Here is a 19172-nt window from a genome sequence, read left to right as displayed (position 1 = left end):
TTGTAGTCCTGGTCATTTGACTGTATTGTTTGCACACTCTCCAAACATGGATTCTAAATATGCTGTTTAATTTCTTCCCTTTCTAGCTTCCGCTGGTCTACATTGAGGTATGTATACTCATTAAATTCATGTTCAGATCTATCACATTCCCAGTTGCCTCAAGATAATTCTTGTCTATTTTATTTATACAGCAGATTCATAATATTTATTCAAACACATAAAGTTTTAACTTGTATTATGATACCTATGGCCTAGGGCTCATTTTGTTGTCCAGCCCTAAACTCCCCAAACAATCCTGCTATTTCTGCCCTGAGCCTCATTTGATACTGGGGTTGTGCCTACTCTCACTATTTCCATTAGTGCTTTTTAGTTAGTTACCATTGCAGCCTCACACTGTTCTCACAATCTCCTTGTGGTCTCATTATCTGTAGGACCCAAAGAAAAACCGTCTGTACCAGTGGATGGAGGCTGAGATAAGAGAAGGGTTAATGCAGCTGTCTTTCAACCTCACTACTGAGCCCATTCAAGGGACTTACTCAGTGGTGGCACAGAAGGCTTCTGGGAAGACAATCCATCATCCCTTCACTGTGGAGGAGTATGGTAATTGTTGCAGTGGTTTCAGGTTCCTAGCAGCTATTCCAGTAGGGGCAGGAAAGAGGAATTGGACAGAGTGGTAGATATAATCAAGATGTCCAGCAGGGCTGGAAAATATCTCTGTGTTTTCTCCTTCATAAGCTTCATCTGTTCTGGCGGAATGAAGACTGAAGAACTTGAGCAACCTATCTCTACTCCTTCCTAAAATCCAGGCCATGCAGTGCCCATATCAACAAGGCTTCTAGCAGGAGCTAGTATGCTTGTAGCGGTCTGTGTTGGTGACCAGTGGCTGTACTTCCTTTCAGAGGTGATTGAAGTCACAGCCTATTCTTCAGCTGGCTACACACGTGTTAAGTGTCATACTCTGAACCTAGGTCTCCCTCGAGTTGCTAAGTTCTGACCTTCTGTTGTAGGCTGGGGCTGTAAATCTTTCCTGTCCTCCTGTGTCAGTCCAGTCTGCTTGGCTAGGAAATGGAATCCTAGTACAAACTTGCACATGGCTCCTACTTCCCCCTGACATCACCTCCAGTGATCAGTCCAGAACACCTCAGCAAGCCAAGTGCAGCCTGCATTACATGGTCTGCCATGATCATACAGCCCAGATGAGCCTTCTGGAAGCTCGCTGTCCTGAATTGCTCCTAGTTCACCCAAGATGGTCACTGTCCATGACCTCTCCTGCAGCAGGGTTTGGATATGAGGTCATCTTGTCGTAAGTCAGCAGAGAAGCTACTGGGTCATTCCTATTTTCCAGACTGGTAAGGTATATACGCTTTGGAAATGCAGAGATCAGGCTACAGTCCCATCTCTAAATATTTGTGAGAAACTTTGACTTAACTCTTTATATCATTCTGCTGTGAGACTGATAATCCTTGTGTTACCTCAGGAGATGCTTTATTTTAATAGATAAGTGTCATAAACCAGTTTTCTTACCTGGCATAGAGGCTGGCTGAATGCCAGTGGTTTACTTAGACTTCTGTGGGATGTGTAAATGACACTGGCCACAAAAATCTGACAGCTTGGATGCAAAAGGCTTTCAGGACATTTGTAGTTATGTGGCCTTCAGGTTTCATTCTTATGTTAATCCCCCCCCAAATAAACTTTTCTCCTTTGGTTTTGCTGCAGTGCTTCCAAAATTTGAAGTAACAGTGAAAATGCCCAAGGTTATCACCATTCTTGATGAGGAGCTGAAGGTGACAGTTTGTGGTCTGTGAGTATCATTCTTCTTTCAATACTTCTTTGTTTCAGGTTTTATTTTAGCATTACTGAAGTCTAGTTGAGAGGTTTTATTACATTTCTCAATCATTCTTGAGGTCCCAGGACCAATAAAGCTATTCAAACCATTAGCAAAAAGGCTTTACAAAATTATTGCTTAGGAGTATTTGTTCTGTTTTTTTGAGGGGAGTATTTTTACAGTCTTTTATATAAAAGTCTTAGAGGATTTAAGATTCAGCTGCAGTGCTAGAGAAGATGTCTTCTATTTAGTTCAGCCGAGAATGGCATTTTTATCTGTGGCTTCTACATAAAAAAACATGTCATGTTTCTCCTGGGCCACATCATTTGATTCTACATGGCGTATTCTACATGCATCTTGCAGGGAAAGACACAGAATGGGACGAAAAATGAGCTGAAAAACCCATTGCATACATAAACAGTTGCATCAGAATTAGGTGGTAGGGTAGATACTTGCATCATGTTCTCTAAGTCTAGGCATACTGTCAGTGAATAAGCATTATAGTAAATGACTTTTGGAAAGTCATGTCTTATTCTCAGGAATTCAATCAGAATTATAAGATTCAGTGCTGTACTGAATCTTAGGTTCATTGCCAACTTTGATTCTAAAATGTTACCAAATTTCTTGATGCCTTTTACTTGGTACAATTAGCCTACAAATCCCTGAGGCAGTTTAGGGAAAAATTTTGGCTCCACCCGTGGTGAACTAACCATTTTCCTCCACCCTCTCTGATTACACTGATAATAGCTCTGTTTTTTCTGTCCTCTCTGCTTATAGATACACATTTGGCAAGCCTGTTCCTGGCCATGTGAGCTTTCGTGTCTGCAGGAAATTTGAATACCCAGCCACTGCTTGCTATGGTGAAGAGGCTAAGGCAGTATGCGATGAATTCTCTGGACAGGTGAGTCTTGAGTATTCATCAGGTGGAGTGATAGGAGAAGATGCTGTTTATTAAGCCTGCCTTGTAGGTATAAATTTGCTCTGCTACAGTGTGTAGAAACATGAGTGTGAAGAGGGGAGTGATTCCATGTATTTTAAGGAAGCCTGAAGAAGGAAAGAAGATTGGATGTAAGTTGAAATGTGAAAGGTCTCTGTAGTAAGCAAGATGTGCATTTAAACGAGAAAGTGATACAGAAGGAAGAGAGTAAAGAAAAGAAAACAACTCAGTAGATTAGAGAATATAAAGGACTAAAAGATAGAAAGGATGAACAGCTAGCTCATCAAAGTGTGTGGGATCAAAAGCTGTTCTTCGAGGCAAGAAAGAAACAGAAACTGGGGGAGGGGTAACGCAGTTTAAGGAAAGAGGAAAGGAACATGAATTTAGGAGCAGTGGCTAAGAAAGAGAAACACCTCACATCCCCTTGACATTGCTCTACAGAGCAAAACTCTTTGGAGCATGGACAAGTGCAGCAGTGCTAACTTAATTGACAGAAACAGAGGTAATAGCAATTGTGGAAATGAACCAAGATAATAGAGCAAGCAGAAAAGAGGGTGGTCCTTACAGTATGCTATGGCATAATTCCTGCAATTGTCTCTGCTGCTGTTATCCATGCTAAACAGAAATAGGAATACTGCAGTATTCCTCTGTTCCAGGTAGCTCCTCCCTTTATTGTAGAGACCTGCTTTGGATATGAAGGTGCTAATAAGAGATGGCAAGCGTTGGAGATACATTTCTAGCTGTCTTCTTCTTTGTACCCATACAATCTTTATGTATGGTTTATGTACCACTCAAACTTGTGCATTTTAAGTCAGCAGCTATATTCTAATGTGCCTGTCTTTTGGCAAACACTTGGTGTGGCATACACGTGAATAATTCCCTGTGCTTTGGTATCAAAAGAATCAAGAATTCCAAACTTCATACACACGAATAAAAATCTAGGTTGCAAGTTCTTTGCTTTGATATTCCTGTAGGTACTTCAGAATGCTCAGTGCCAAGTTATTTATGGCTGTTTTCCAGTTTCAATAAAAACAAAAAAGAGAATGAAAAACCTATGAACTTATGGGCTTCTCTCCCATTTCAAGGTAGCACACAGTGATGGGATCATTATGTTGGATAAACATTACAGTACATGAGACTGTAATATTATTATTATTTTTTTCTTCCAAAAGACAGACAACCATGGCTGCATTTCTAAACTGGTAAAAACCAAGTTATTCCAGCTCAAGAGAATTGGATATGAGAACAAGCTCCATGTGGATGCTAGGATTGAAGAGGAGGAAACAGGTATGAATGATCTAGGTCAAAGAGCCAGATAACAAGCCCAGGAGATACCAGCAGAGCAGACTGCCAAGAGGAAGGAGAAGAGTAGACTCCCAGTTCTGGAATTTTAAAACTTTCCTGCCCAGGTTCCAAGAGCGCCGAGCAAATGGTTGACCAGCAAAGGAGAGCTGGTATGGAGTAAAAGTAATTCTTGTCAGCGAGATGCAAATCAATCAACCCTTCATGCTTCTTACAGGAATTGTGTTGACTGGAACAAGCTTCTCTGAGATCACAACTACCATCAGCAAAATTACCTTTGAGAACTCAGATTCTTACTACAAACCTGGAATCCCCTTCTTTGGGCAGGTAGGAAAACTGAGAAGTGTTGTGAATTCTTAACAATCATTCTACTGAATCTCCTGGGTGGATATCTGCTTACCTCTGCAAAGATTCTGGAGCTCAGTACAGCTAATGCCTGGGGGCTTCCACTACTTTGCAAGTTCTGTAACCAGAGAATAGCAGCTGAGAGCATAACCCAATATTCTTGTGTTTCAAGTTCTGCTTCTCTGGTCTCCTGCTTAATAAGAGGCCTTACTTGATGTTAATGCATGTCAGTCAGTGTCCACTCTTCTGACACAGAGGTGGAGATAAAGATTCAGAAAATCTGCAGCTCTCCTTGAAACATGTAATGTACATGTAAAATGCAGTGGAAATGTCTCTGTCTCAAGACAGACCCAACATCCTCACCTTTGTGACATACCAATCTGTACAGGTGGCAGGCATTACTGTCCTGTATCATTCTGTTTTTACTCCTACAGGTTAAACTTGCAGATGGGTCTGGTGCTCCAATTGCCAATGAAACTGTGACGATTTCTTTACAAGGAGGCCAGGAAATGAACTACACAACGAATGAAGAGGGCAGGGCACTATTTGCCTTGAACACTTCCATGTTGTACTTCGATTCTGTTGGAATTAGAGTGAGTCCTGGGGCAGAGAAGGTGATGAACTAACCAGCAGGACTTGGCAGTGGAAGACTATTCCTTAAGTTTCTCCTATAAGTGCAAAAGTGCTTAGCTTCTTGCTCCTGATTGGTTGTACCAGTCTTGCCATCACTGTGGTGGAAATGGCCATGCAGTAAATTAGATTTCCATGTGACGATCATGCTTAACTTGTATTTGATTTAGGCTTGGCAATAGCATGATAGGTTTAGAAGAAAAATCATGAGAACATATAGTTTCACCTTGGAATAGGGCAGTTTTTCTATAATTATATTATTTTAATTATTTTTATTTATTATTACTATGTTTTAATTATATTGTCTATAATTATATTTTCTTTTCTCCATACAATTTTCTTGCCACAGAATAAAACCATTAAAAATTATCCAGAAGTTACCACAATGTGCCTGTGGGGTAAAGAAAAACTTATTTATTCTTTAAACAAACTGATAATTAGAGAAGGCAAGATATTAGGGTAAAGAAACCTTGAGGTATTACTGATAGTAAGCAAACAACTGAGACAAACTTCAGCTTCACTGGGAGTGAATAATTCTCAATTATTTATTCAGGATACCACTGCCCTATATTATATTTTCCAGAGTCGTGTGGTTTTTTTTGTTTATTTTTGTTTGTTTGTTTTGTTGTTTTTTGTTTTGTCTTGGGCAGTGTTGCTAATCACTGGGCTGCCTGGAGCCACATCCAGCCTAGCCTTGAATGCCTCCAGGGATGGGGCATCCACAACCTCCTCGGGCAACCTGTTCCTCCTGTGTGTTACCACTCTCTGTGCGAAAAACTTCCTCCTAATATCTAGCCTATTTTCTGCTTTTTCAGGCAACTCATAAAACACACTCCTACTGCTTTGACCATTCATGGGTTAATCCAAATTATGAAGATGGTTATCTCCACCTAAAGCGCTTTTACTCCCCTAGTAAGAGCTTCCTCAAAATTGAGCCCACGTCTGAGACACTGAGCTGTGGCTCCTCAGCTGAGGTCCGGGTTCACTATATCCTTACACCAGAGGCTGTAAGAGAGAAGAAGAAAATCACGTTTTACTACCTGGTAAGCTTGCACTTCCCATGCAGTCAGGATGTCACTGGCAATTGTGGAGGAAAGAGGTGGAGTTGGAAACAGTGGTTTATAGCAGCAAGCTTTAAACACTTCCCCATCATCCTCCACATATTTTCCCAGTAAAATGAGTGTAAACATTTAGAGCAGAAGAGTGAGGATGTCCCATGTGCCCCCTGGGTGACTACTGGGACTCTGCTACAGAGGGCAGCTGAGCAGGTAGCAATTAGCTACTTATTGCTCACACACAGAGCTCTCTTGCTTTCCTCTCAGATCCACTCTCCCATCTCTTAAGGTTTATTTCATGTATAACCTCAAGCACTGCAGGATTTCTCATTTCTTTCAGGTGATGGCCAAGGAAATCATCAAGCAAGCAGACACCAGAATTCTGGATTTGGACAAGGAAAGTGGTATGTTTCCCTCCCCTCACAAATTGTCTCTGACTTGTTGCAATTGTGGCAGACACACAACCTACTTCCTTGGGGAATGCAGGGATTCACTTCTCTGTGCTGCTGGAAGAGTTCAAACTTCCTTTTCTGTTGACTTGGTTTTTGCGTAGATTTGTTTTAGCCTTTGTGCCACCTCTTTTTTTTTATTAACAGTGTATTTCTGGGACTCCAGTGCATGAAGGAGGTGCAGTCTGGTCTGTTTTTAGAATCTGAACTAAAATTGAGCTTGCTTATATAATCAGACAGTGAGACTTATCTCCGTGAGAACAAATTCAGAACAGATTCATCCTAGTTAGAATCATAGTTTCACTAGGATGAAGTTCAGCATGAAGGGAAACCTGAAAATTTGGCTGATCCAAGAGGAGATCTCCTGTACTTCAACTTTTTGCTCTTGTTTTGTTTGCTAGTCAATGGTATCTTCATACTACAGCTGCCTGTGGAAGCTGACTTTGCTCCTGTGGCCCAAGTTCTTGTCTATACTGTTACCCCCAGCAGGGAGGTGATTGCAGATTCAACAAAGTTCAACATAGAAAAATGTTTCAACAATAAGGTAAGTGACCACTTGTTTGAGAGAGTAGTTACACTATAGCCTGGCCACATATATATATATATATATATATTATATATATTTTTTTTAAATTTAGCCTGACCAAGCTCATTTATTTAGATTTACTGACACTGAACAAATCACCAATCAATTGTTGTAGGTGGTTTCTCTGCCCAAACCCAGTAGGCACATCTAATGCTTACAGTATTTTTCAACTCCTATACATGTCACCTTGTCATTGTAATTTCTGCTCTAAGTAAGTGAACGTGAGTCTTGCTTAAACCTGCCATCTGTAGTGAACAAAGAATTTTAATAGCACTAGTGAGACTGAAAGAGCTGAAGGAGGGCAGAAAAATAAAGCTTCCTGTGAACTTGTGGACCATGATCCTCTTATGGCCACAAATATTCTTTATGCAGAATAGTAAAGTGATATATGAGCAGCCCTATGTTGCTCAGTATAACTTAAAAATAATAGAAAGGCCCTGCTAAGGGCAGTGCCTTGTCTCACTAAAAGCCAAGCTAAATGAGTTATTGAGATTGATTTCACTGTAAGATGTTGGATATGTGAATTTTACTTCTATTTTAGATGCCACTTTACATGCTGTATTAATATCTGGTCAGACATCAAGTACTAAGTAATACATGTGCTTAGGTATTGCTTTTCTCTCCTGGATAAAAAAAAAAAAAAAAAAAAGCAGCCTGGATACAAAGCTGACATCAGTCTATCTAGTCTTTGGGCCATTTCTGTGTTAGCCATTTTTTTTTCTAGTAGCAAGCTTGCTAGATTCCTTGTAAGGTCATTTCCTTAAGAATACTGTTTTTGCATTCCCAAAGTTGATACCACCTTGGGAGCGATGGTGTCAGCAAAAGGCATGCCATGGTCCAGCTGGGACATGAGGGAGACTGGCAGCTAGTGCTGTTTATTCAGGGAACATGTTTACTCTAAAAATATTTTGATTGGTGTATGTCGCAGAAGGGTTTTGTACTGCTGAGAACAGAAAAATCTATGCAGGATGGTCATTGCAAAATCATGTGAGATAAGGATGAAAGCAACTTCTGCTAGCAAAACTTCACAGAGCAGAGTTTACTAGGGGGTCATTTGAGTTATGAGTTAGGTTCTGGGGAAGCTACACTAATTTGGCTAGCCTCAACAACAAGCTAGTTCTTCAGAACCATTTCCAGCCAGTCCATATCACAATACTGCTCCAAGACATCACTGCTTTTTATGTTGTGAGAGAATCTGCTAACCAAGATCATTGCTGGTATGTTGTATTCTCACAGGGAATGTCTGGATGCAGACTGAACTTCGTGCAAGACCAGCTGCCTGAAGAGATCTAGCCACTATGTTGAATTATATCAATGTTCACAGTGGCTGTAAAACCCCAAAATGCCTTAACAATCATAAACAATTATGATAATTAAATTCCTATGAACTTCTAGGGCTCATTCCTCTACTACTTTGAGAAGGAAACCAGCTTATGCAGTAGTACAGGATGGATGTGTGCAGGATTCATAAGGTTGGGGCTGATGCACTCAACTGGTATCTTGCTATGTTAGGGCACATGTAACATAATTTTTCCTATTGCTGCAGGTGGGCTTGAACTTCTCTCCTTCTGAAGGCCTGCCTTCTTCTGACACTCACTTACTATTCAGAGCCTCCCCCAAATCCCTTTGTGCTGTCCGTGCTGTAGACAGGAGTGTTCTCCTCATGAAGCCTGAAGCTGATCTGTCACCCAGCTTGGTAAGTACTTATTCTATGTAGCATCTCAAAGTCTAGTCATGGCAAGAGCAGCTCAGCAGAAATAGTGAACAAACCTTGTAAGTGCTGACACAGAAACACTGTCCTGTACAGCTTCTCATCTTCCTTCAGCACGCAAAAAGGCAAGAATTGAACAGCAGCTGTTTGTTAGCTACTTTACATGACTCTAGGGATGGTAACTAGGAAACCCTCTTAAGGAGGCTGCTTTGCATGCCCAGGAACCAAAAGCTGCCCTGTGTTTAATGTTGATTTTTTAGGTATTCTTTACAGCCATGGATATGTTTTATTGGAGTAGCATCTAGAAGTGTCAGAGGGTTTATTCCCCTTATGCTGAGCAGCAAATGCCCTTTATCTGATGTACAATCAATGAATATGCAGATGATATAGTACATTTGAGAGCTAGGCTTATGTAGTTATTATATTAGAGCAGAAAAGGATACTTACCCATATCCCAGGCTCACGTAGGAAACTCCAGCAGAGTGGATCTCCAGAAGAGATCCTTCCCTACTGGTAGCCAGCTCTTAAATAGGTCTAGGAAAGGTGCAGCCAATCTCCACCCCTTCCTGCAGCATGGGTGAATTGCCTTCACCTGTGCTCCTGTGGTTGACTCATTGCTCTCCTCAGGTGATTAATCAGAGGTTTAGGCCATGATTCAGCAGCCCCATATACCTGTAAAGGTAGAAAGGACAGTAACTGAGCCAGCCACTGTAATTTTTTATATATTTGAGCCGTAATAACCAGACTAATGTGCTGTTTATAGGAACTAGACATCTTTTTAGAGAGATGTCTTTTTAGATTCAGTTTCCCATTGCACCCACTGCAGGAAGGACCATGGCTATGTGGATTTGATTGTTATGATCAAAATTCCTTAGCAGTGTTTTGTGACAGCGGATACTGAAAAATGCAAAATATCTTGGCTTTTTCTGCTCAGGTGTATAGCTTACTGCCAGTGAAGGAATTGCATGACTATAGCCATGGTACAGATGTGCTCTTGGAGGAGCCCCTAGAAGACTGTGTCCCCTTGAAGAAAATAATTCTGAATGGGATCACCTATTCTCCAGTAGTGGAGATGAACGAAGATGATGCTTACAGCATTCTAAAGGTATAGCCCTCTAGTAAGTCTAGGGAGTAGAATGGGAGAAGGAATGAGAAAGAACACCTTCTGTTGCATGATGCAAGATAACAAGGGAAGAACTTGTGAATCTCAGTAGTTAAACACTGATTTTTATCCAGAGACAAGTAAGAGTTACAAGCCTCACCTGTCTTACCAGCTGTGTTCCTAACTTGAATTCATCAATCTCAAAGTTTTCTTTTTACGTGAAAAAATTTGAGGTTAGCTTGAATTGAAGTTCTAACTCAAGTCAAAAAATTCTGTGCTATTACAGTTACCCCAAATACATCAGTATATCCTTGAGCAGCACTGTAGCCACAGGTGTTTCCTTCCAGAGAGGAGACTTCATATCTAATCCCTGGCTCATCCTGATCCCTAGACTGGAATCAGACTTCAACTAGTATCCTAAAGGCAAGAGATCTATCCTTTGCATTTCTGAGCCGCTCAGGACCAGGACTGAGAGGGTCATCTCAGGCTCCAACCCATAGGCAGCATAGTTTTTACTTTTGAGGCAGTGAAGTACGAACAATGCATCTGGTGTATAAGCCTCAATAGGAGTGAGTACCCAAAAACATATTCTGTTTCTCTCCCATAGGAAATGGGTTTAAAGGTTTTCACCAATTCCAAGGTGAGGAAACCTTGGTATTGCAGCACTGAGAATTACATGCCTGCACAAAGTCACATTTCAGCAAGCGGAGGCCTGGCTGGAGCACCTATGTATGCACTGAGGAGTGGTGGTAAGGGAACTGGGCCTAGCTGTCACCTCTGTAATGAACTGAGATCCTGTCTGTATTCTGGGGTGAATATTTAAACAAGAGCTGGGGTTGTGGGCTGAGATTTTAGAAGGAGTACTGAAGTGGTGGGTCCACAGATGTCAACTTCAGCATGTCTGTGGGGCATGTCACTTTTGCTGCATTGTGAAGGCCTACAGACAAGCTTTCATAACTCAATATTAGATGTCAGGTCTCCAGTTACACAATTTAAATCTAAATATAGAAATGAGTTTGCCCAAAGTAAAGATATTAAAAATGATTAGTTAGTTAAGAACTTTTAAACTTTCCCTGCTTGGGTGGATTTCTGTTTCCTTTTGTCAGAGCAAAGCACACAATATCAGAAACAGCTGCTTCCTCCAAGCTACTCACTTTTACTTCATGAACTGTTGTCCCGCAAACTGTGAGGTTTGCTGGAGACCAGTGGGTAATAATGAAGGGCTAGCCTATGCTAATAAACCCTGAAAATCACTGTTCATGGTACTAGTGCTACCAGTGTAGCTTCTGATTGTCAGGTAGACTGCTACTTTCTTAGAGCAAAGCACGATGCTGATGTAGATCTTGTTTGTATGGAATTATCAGACCTACATTCTAGTAGAATCCATGCAACATCCAGCAGTCCTGAAGAGGTGACAGAGACAATACGAAAGTATTTCCCAGAAACATGGATTTGGAGTTTAGTATCAATAAGGTGAGTGATTTGGGCAGATTCCTTCCTTATTTTTATAATGAAAAGTGATGAAAACATAAATCCCTTGTTTTCCAAGCCTTTTCAAATAAAATAAGTCCTTAATTGTTTGCAGAAATCACTTGACAACCCTTTGAAAAGGAACTTCCTCTGGCTATGGTTAGGTTTGTCCAGAGTGTAGTAGTGAGTTTGAAGAAAATGTGGAGTGCCCTATGGTGAATACTGTGCTCCCTCATTCACAAAGGCATTGCTGTTCAGAAGATGATAGATAATCACCCTTCTGTCCTTTTTCTCTGTCCCTACCAGTTCTGAGGGAAATGCTGAAGTAGATGTGACCATCCCTGACACCATCACTGAATGGAAAGCCAGTGCGTTCTGCATGTCCCCAGACACAGGCTTTGGCCTGTCACCAACAGTGTCCCTCAGAGCCTTCCAGCCTTTCTTTGTAGAGCTCACCCTCCCTTACTCTGTAGTGCGTGGTGAGGCCTTCACGCTGAAAGCCACTGTTTTCAACTACCTGACAGCCTGCATCAGAGTAAGGAAGACTTAAATCCTTCTCCAAACCTGTACCTGCTTGTATGCTCTTTGCCTACACCTAGCCTTCTTTCTTATCTCTGAGTAGCCTTGGGCCCCTTCCTCCTTGAAATTCTTACGTTATACCTTCGATGTGCGTGAAATGCCCGCGTACAACTCCAGCTTCCTGCTCCTTTGCTGCAGAAGAAATAGACATTGCTAATTTTTCCTAGCTCTCTGTCTTCTCCCTTTCTCTCAAGACCATTCCTTGATTACACCTCTCTACAAATGGCAGGTCAGTGTGATTCTGGCTCAGTCTACTCAATTTCTGGCTACTGCGGTGGAAAAGGAGGAAGACTCTCATTGTCTCTGTGAGGACGGGAGGAAAACAGTGGCTTGGCTGGTGACTCCCAAATCTCTAGGTAAAAGTCAAAGAATGCTGAAAGCTGCAGGAAGGCATTCTCTGTGCTGTTCTCCCATTTTGGTATCTGAAGTTAGAGCAACAGTTTCCTGGAAAATACTGCAGCTGTTTGTGTCATCTGAGGTTATGCGGGACGTAAAGCCTGGTAGACTCCACGGCCGTGTCTAGCACTAAAAGAAACATCATCAAATCTTACTGCCCCTGGGCAACATCTTCTGAAGCTATAGGCATTGCTGGCTGGCTGGCAAGGACATTCTGTCAGCCCCATCCCTCCCAGAGATTAGACGATTGCCCTATGAGACCCTCACAGTTTGCTTTTGCTGTTGCTGCGTGTTGTGGTAGCAGTCACGGGGTGCATGCAGAGTAGCAGACTGCTGAACAGCTTTGGCACCACTATGGTGCTCTTAAGTTCTGGTGAATAAAAGCACCAAAACAGAGTCACCTTTCAATGGCAGTGCAGCTCAGCTGCTCCAGGATTCGTTCTGATGTGAATAGCTGGGAAAGCTATTCACTAAGCTATATAAATAGGGAAAGAAGCTGGCCCATCTGCAACGGGCCTCTAGGCTGAAAACTCCCAGGAATGGCAGCAACTCCTGCTGCATGGTGCCGCTAGGCAGGACTGACTGATTTGTTTCCTCCAGGGCTGGTGGAGTTCTTGGTGAGCACTGAGGCCCTGCAGAACCAGCAGCCATGCGGAAACACCATAGTGCAGACCCCTGAGAAAGGGCGGAAGGACACGGTCATCAGGCAGCTGCTGGTGGAGGTATGCGGGCTGTGGGCAGCAGGCTGAAGTGACTCACAAGCTAGACACATTTAACAGAGCTCGGGGTGATGAGCACACGGTGCCACTGATACTGTGGTCTTCCATTATACTTGACTAGAATGCACAAAGTCTGCAGGTTAACAGCTGTGCAGCGCATCTCCTTCTACTCTCTATTTTAAAACTTCCCCATCCTCTACCGTAAAAAGACACCTAGTCCAGTTCACCCTTCCCTATATCTGCTTCATGTTACCTCCTATTTCAGGACGCTGTCTTTACAGCTTTACCCAGTAGGTCTGTCCGTCAGCACGTGCTGTCTCTCTGCAAGTCGAGTAGCCAAGCAAACTGCCTGTTATGCTGCGTGTTACACACCTTTGGTCTGGCACCAGGGTGAAGGTGGGGAATTCAAAGCACCTGTGGGAGTTAGATGCCTGTATAAAGGTCCCCCTCCCAAACTCTACATATTAAAACAGTCCGTGAGAACGTGTTACAGTTTTACAGCTTATCTGTTTTCCACGGCTGATACTAGGTGGTATGGAATGAAACATGATGTGGCAGTTAGTTCTGTATAGTTTGTTATAGGAAAACGCTACGTGGATTGTTCCACAATGAATGCCTCCAGCTTAATTTCATGGAAACTACAACAGGCACAAAAGAACAGTAGCACAGTCTGATAGAGCAAATGCTCACCTACAAAATACTATTTTTCAACATAGTCGCCACCAGTAGCTGTGCATTTTTGCCAGCAATTAAGTGCATGCAGCACTTACAAAAATCTTGCCTGCACTCCACGCTTCTAAAAATCTTGCTGACATGTTAGCACACTGAGGTGGTGGGTGGCTTGGTCTCCGTAAATGTTCTGCAGGCACCAATGAATGTCAGTGGGTGCGATTTTTTCTGTTCAGATGCACACCATTTCTTCGTATGCCAAGACTTCCATGTCAGACGTCATTTTTCACATCGCTTCTCCGTAGTCATGTGTTGCATGGCAGCAAAATATAATGGAATACTGATGGGAAAATTCAGCCTCTCCTGCCATACCACCAACATCCTGACATTATAACATAGGAGGCATTACTTTTGGAGCAGACCCCACGGATTATTATGCCGAGTGCTGTAACTTGACAGCGGTACCTGATGCTCTTTTCTCATGAAACAGCCTCTCGTGATACTTGCCTGTGTTGCATCAAGTGCATCACCAGATACCATCGCGCCCATTTCCCCTTTCCATTCTCAACAGATCTTTTTCCTCAAGCGTCTGCAAGTTGTGATCAATAGCCCTGCAGACGGCTTCTGAGCGGCCCTCTAGAGGTGCTGTGGACTTCTGCTAACAAAAGCACTCGCTGTAATGCTGCAGCCCTTTTGTTACAAGGATGCAGGAGCCTCACTGCATACAGTAGTTGCAGGTCACCCTCGTGATGGTCCTGCAGTGTTGTTGCTCTCCTTTTCCTGTTCTTTCCAATAATTTAGGAGTATGACTGTTTTACTTGGATTGATATTTCGGAGTTCTTTCTCTGTATTACAGGGAGTGTTTGTCACTGCCTCTCCTTCTCCTGTTCGTTCACTTTTCACTTACTTGTTCCTCTTTCCTTGTTAGGCACCCCTCTGTCTGTATGCTTAATGATTTCTCACCTCTCTTGTTTTCTTTCATTCCACCCAAGCCTGAAGGAGTTGAGAAGGAAACTGTTCGGAACTCTGTGCTCTGTTTGAAAGGTAAGGCCCTCCCTCCCTGCCCACCATTTGTTTCTGTGTGGGTGATGAGTGGGACATGCCTGGAGGAAGAAGACAGCGCTGCCTCTACCGCTGTCCAGGTTGGCTGATATTTTACAAATATCATTCTACAAGTGGTGATAAGGGGCAAAGAGACAAGATGTCATTCTCTGAGTAAACTGCCATGTTATTCAAATTGCTTCAGAACTTATTCACGCCAGATGTTGCTGGGAGAGTCTTACATGAATGGCTAGCGAATGAGTTCTGTAGTTTGTAAAATATACAAACGGGGAAGTTTGTGCTTGTACCACTTGCATTTTTTTTATGTGAATTCATTTTTCATTATATAGCTTGCAACAATTATTTCTAGTATATTTTAGTAGTACTTGTAGTACTCCTAGTTTCACCAAGGATGAGTCCTGGCTGACCAACCCTCTGTGGCCTTCCTATGACGGCACAACTGCCCAGAAAGATGTGGTGTGCGCCCCGTTCCTGGAGACATTCAAGATCAGCCCAGACCAGACTCTGAGCGATCTGGTAGAGCTGTAGGTGTCCCTATTTGTTGCAGGGGAGTTGGACTGGACGACCTTTAAAGATCCCTTCCAACTCAGACGCTTCTATGATTGTAGATAATCAGAACAGGACCCTTCACTTGGGGCCCAGAGACATCTTTATGTATAGCAAGGGATGAAGGGAAGAGGAAACTTTTCTGATGTTCCACCGAAGGCCCTGCCCCTTCCTTTAAGCTTGCGTCTGCATTGAAGCTGTTCCATCTTGTTTCTCTCAGGAGAGTCTGTGAAAGAGAAGTTTTCTCTGTTGCTTCCCGCAAATGTGGTACAAGACTCAGGCAGAGCATATTTCTCGGTGCTAGGTGAGTGATCGGCCTGGGAAGGATCTGCTGGGAGAAAGAAACGTGCTGTTTCTGCCCATCTGCATGACTGTGTTCGCCTCCTAGCTCTCACACAGATTCTTCTCCTGGTTCCAAGCACACTTCGTTCCTGCCTTTCCTCTCTTCTGTCTCAAGTGCTTTCCCTTTCAATTCTGTTTCGTTTGTTGCTCTTTCTGCATCTCGTTCTGTCCGGTTTCTCTGCTAGTGACCTATCCGTTGACTTATCACCCTCCTTTTTTTTCATTGTTGTGCTCTGTGTGTCATTCCAGGATTGTTACCAATACAGATTTTTCTGCCAGATATTTCTGCCAGATATTCTGCCATCTCCTCCTTCTGTTTTTCTGTAGATCCCTCTGATTTTGGCAGCTAACGCTGAATTTCATTAATATCCCTCTTGTATTCCCTGTTCCTTAGGCGATCTCATGGGCACCGCCATGCAGAACCTGCACCAGCTACTCCAGATGCCATTTGGTTGTGGCGAACAGAACATGGTCTTGTTTGCACCCAACGTCTATGTCCTGGACTATCTGAACAAGACAGGACAGCTGAGTGAGGAGGTCAAATCCAAGGCCATTGGATACTTAGTGAGCGGTGAGTTGAACGGGACTTTTGCTTCTGCTCTGAACTTTTTCAGAACTTGTCTGGCTTGTTTCTGTCAAATGCTGACCAGATACAGCTTGTCTCTTACTCAGATGGCCTCTTCTGTACGCCAGGGAAGTCTTTCCCATGTCTTTTTTCTATTCTCTGTTTCTTATGCATTCAAGCACCTCGTCATTTCACCCACTTTTCTCTGCTCCTTAACAGAACTGGAATGCAGTGCACCGATACCAGGTGACCTGCTGCAGCGGCTTGTCCGTTGCTGTTAATGTGTCTCCTGCCCGCCTTCTGAAGAAAGGCAGATACTGCATCTCTTGCAGTATAAGCAGTATATGGAGGTGGGGTTGTATGTGCTAGGATAGGACTAACCTGTTTCTCTGTTTTGCTGTCGCTGATGAAGCTGCTTTTCTCTTCTCCCCTGCGTTGCTCAGCAGACATTCTCTGAACACTGCTTTAACTTTTTTTTTTTTTTTTAACCTCTGCAGGTTATCAGAGGCAGATGAACTACAAGCACCCAGATGGCTCTTACAGTACCTTTGGACCACGTTATGGCCAACGGGGGAACACCTGGTGAGATTTCAGTGTCATCTGCTGCTCTTCCACATGCTCTCTTTCTCAGCTACGCAGCTATGACAAATACCACCTGATGGTAAATAAGAAATGTAGTTGTAGACCAGTGGACTTTTCAGAGCTGCTGTGGGCCCTGTGCTGCCTCTTAAGTGAGGAAAGAGGCTGCATCAGCCAGTTATGTAGCTGAAGCATCTCCTCCCCCCTTGCAGCTACGAGGACTATGATGGACAAGAAAGACAGACAAAAACAAACTGGGAAAGGAGGGAGAAGGGATTTCACATCCCAAATGAAGAAAGCTGAAGAGTTGCAGTGGCAGCTCTTCCAGAGTAGGATCTGCTGAGAACTGCTGGGAAAGGTATTTTCGTAAAGGACGATAATCCAAAAGCAGTGCTGTATGGTTATCTTCCAAATGCGTTTGTTACCAAACAAAAGACAGCCTGGAGGAGAGGGTGTGTTGCCAGTGTGATTTACTGCAGAGCTCTGAGTGACTCCAGCATGTTATTACCATGCCTTTTCAGCTTTAGGCAAGGGTAAGAATGGATGATTTCATCACCTTGCTTTTGGACTCTGAAACAGTACTTGTGCCCTGGGAGTAATTGGCCTCTCTACATGCCTAGTTTTTTAGCTTTTTTTCCCATAACTGCTTTGTAAAAGCTCTTCTAGCGTGTTATACTTTATCCACAGTTTTACCAACATCTCTGGGGAATTCTGGGGAGCCCCTGAGACATGGCTATCTGGAGAGAGAGTCCTGCCAGCGGACCATAAGCTTCTATGGATTGATTCTTTCTTGTTATTCTGATTATTACTCTCATACAGATGTTGAGCTAATCGGCATGCAATACTCTACTGTTTTCCAAAGACATTTATTTGGATACACATTAACAACCTGAAGTCCTCAAAAGGGTAGCCTCTGTGCAGCAGGATCATAGGGTTATATGGGCCAAGAGGCAGAAAAGAAAGCAAGGCAAGAAGCAGATTCTTTTTTTGGCAGATTCTTTGTGGTGAAGGCGTACTTCGTGTCTGACTAATTGACCTGCAGATCTCCAAGCCGCTTTTCCTTCTTCCAGACAAGTGAAGCTCTGTCACCTGGCATGGACAGCAGGCCTGCACAAGCCCTCTCACTGTTCTGTCTCCCTTACAGGCTCACAGCCTTTGTCCTGAAGTCCTTTGCCCAGGCCCGGCCTTACATCTTCATAGATGAAAAGCACATCCAGGATGCTTTGATCTGGCTCAGTCAAAATCAGAAGGAGAATGGCTGCTTCCGCAGCTCTGGGATGCTCCTGAACAATGCCATGAAGGTAGCATAGCTGGATCTTAGTGAGGCTGGCACTTGACCCTAAATCAGATGGCTGCAGCTGAGCTTCTTGAGCACACAGGCCCTTGGGGAATTCCCATATCAATGGCAAGAACTAAAAAGCCAGAGGCCGTTTTGTGTGACTGCCATGACAAGAAGGAGAACAAGGCAATCCATAAACGGCACAATACGAGCATCAGTGGGGAGGACACGAGCTAAGGGGCTACAATACAGAATCAAGTGTACCCATAGGAATGGTAGAAAAATGACTTTGAGAAGATGTGTGGAGTAAGCATCTAATTTTATGTTTCCCTGCAGGGTGGAGTGAACGATGAGGTAACACTGACAGCCTACATCACTATTGCACTGCTGGAGATTCCTCTGCCTGTAACTGTATGTGTCACCCGAGTCACAGACGGTACTAACCTGCCCCAATAGCCTCCTATAGATGATTAGGCCCCTTTATATTTTGAAAGAAGAAATTCTATCTGGATATACTTTCTTTCTTTTCAAGTCCAAGATGGACTGATGCTTTTTCTCCACTTTCCTCCCCTGTCCAATACTGTCTCTTATGCAAACATTTCACTTCATCTTCCCCTAAGTTCATTTCTGGGGTACCTTGCTTTTGCTCATTTTAAAGAGTACTCCGTGGATTCATAGTGAGTTAAATAACATTTAAATTTCAGAAATGACCCAGATAGGTTTTTTACATCCATAAGAAAAACTCCTTTTGTGTCAGAATTGTACGTGCCTGTTAGACGACCTGTATGGGCTTACTGTGTTGATGCAACGCACCGTCAGGCAGTGAATGCTTCCATAGGCAGAAGAATTGGACCTTGCTTCAAACTTTCAATGCAAAATCACTGAACTGCTCGCAAAAATCATTGTAACAAGATATTTCAGAGAAAGGAAAGGTACAGAATAAAGAACACTCTTTGGTTACTCATATATCACATAAGGAAGCAGACCTGGAGGGAAAGGAAAAGGCAGTGGTACAATATATATC

At 43.0% G+C, this 19172-nt stretch overlaps 1 protein-coding gene across 3 annotated transcripts in view; it reads left to right on the top strand.

Moving 5' to 3' along the window:
* Positions 1-19172, top strand: part of LOC122177356 (alpha-2-macroglobulin-like) — a 38267-nt gene that overhangs the window by 13538 nt on the left and 5557 nt on the right. For all 3 annotated transcript variants that reach the window (XM_042866661.1, XM_042866660.1, XM_042866663.1), the window contains 23 exons: positions 87-107; positions 432-600; positions 1717-1801; positions 2603-2726; positions 3935-4049; positions 4282-4391; positions 4844-5002; positions 5855-6082; positions 6435-6498; positions 6945-7087; positions 8676-8825; positions 9775-9945; positions 10550-10691; positions 11307-11415; positions 11719-11947; positions 12221-12347; positions 12988-13109; positions 14768-14819; positions 15604-15687; positions 16120-16296; positions 16788-16872; positions 18014-18170; positions 18485-18559. In XM_042866661.1, coding sequence (XP_042722595.1) covers positions 87-107; positions 432-600; positions 1717-1801; positions 2603-2726; positions 3935-4049; positions 4282-4391; positions 4844-5002; positions 5855-6082; positions 6435-6498; positions 6945-7087; positions 8676-8825; positions 9775-9945; positions 10550-10691; positions 11307-11415; positions 11719-11947; positions 12221-12347; positions 12988-13109; positions 14768-14819; positions 15604-15687; positions 16120-16296; positions 16788-16872; positions 18014-18170; positions 18485-18559 — 2898 coding nt within the window. The remainder of the gene's footprint in view (positions 1-86; positions 108-431; positions 601-1716; positions 1802-2602; positions 2727-3934; positions 4050-4281; positions 4392-4843; positions 5003-5854; positions 6083-6434; positions 6499-6944; positions 7088-8675; positions 8826-9774; positions 9946-10549; positions 10692-11306; positions 11416-11718; positions 11948-12220; positions 12348-12987; positions 13110-14767; positions 14820-15603; positions 15688-16119; positions 16297-16787; positions 16873-18013; positions 18171-18484; positions 18560-19172) is intronic.

The sequence above is a fragment of the Lagopus leucura genome, unplaced genomic scaffold (assembly GCF_019238085.1).
Source record: "Lagopus leucura isolate 7727_CA_CO unplaced genomic scaffold, USGS_WTPT01 Super-Scaffold_100001, whole genome shotgun sequence".
Taxonomy (NCBI): Eukaryota; Metazoa; Chordata; class Aves; order Galliformes; family Phasianidae; genus Lagopus; species Lagopus leucura.
This window is presented reverse-complemented; position numbering and strand designations above follow the sequence as displayed.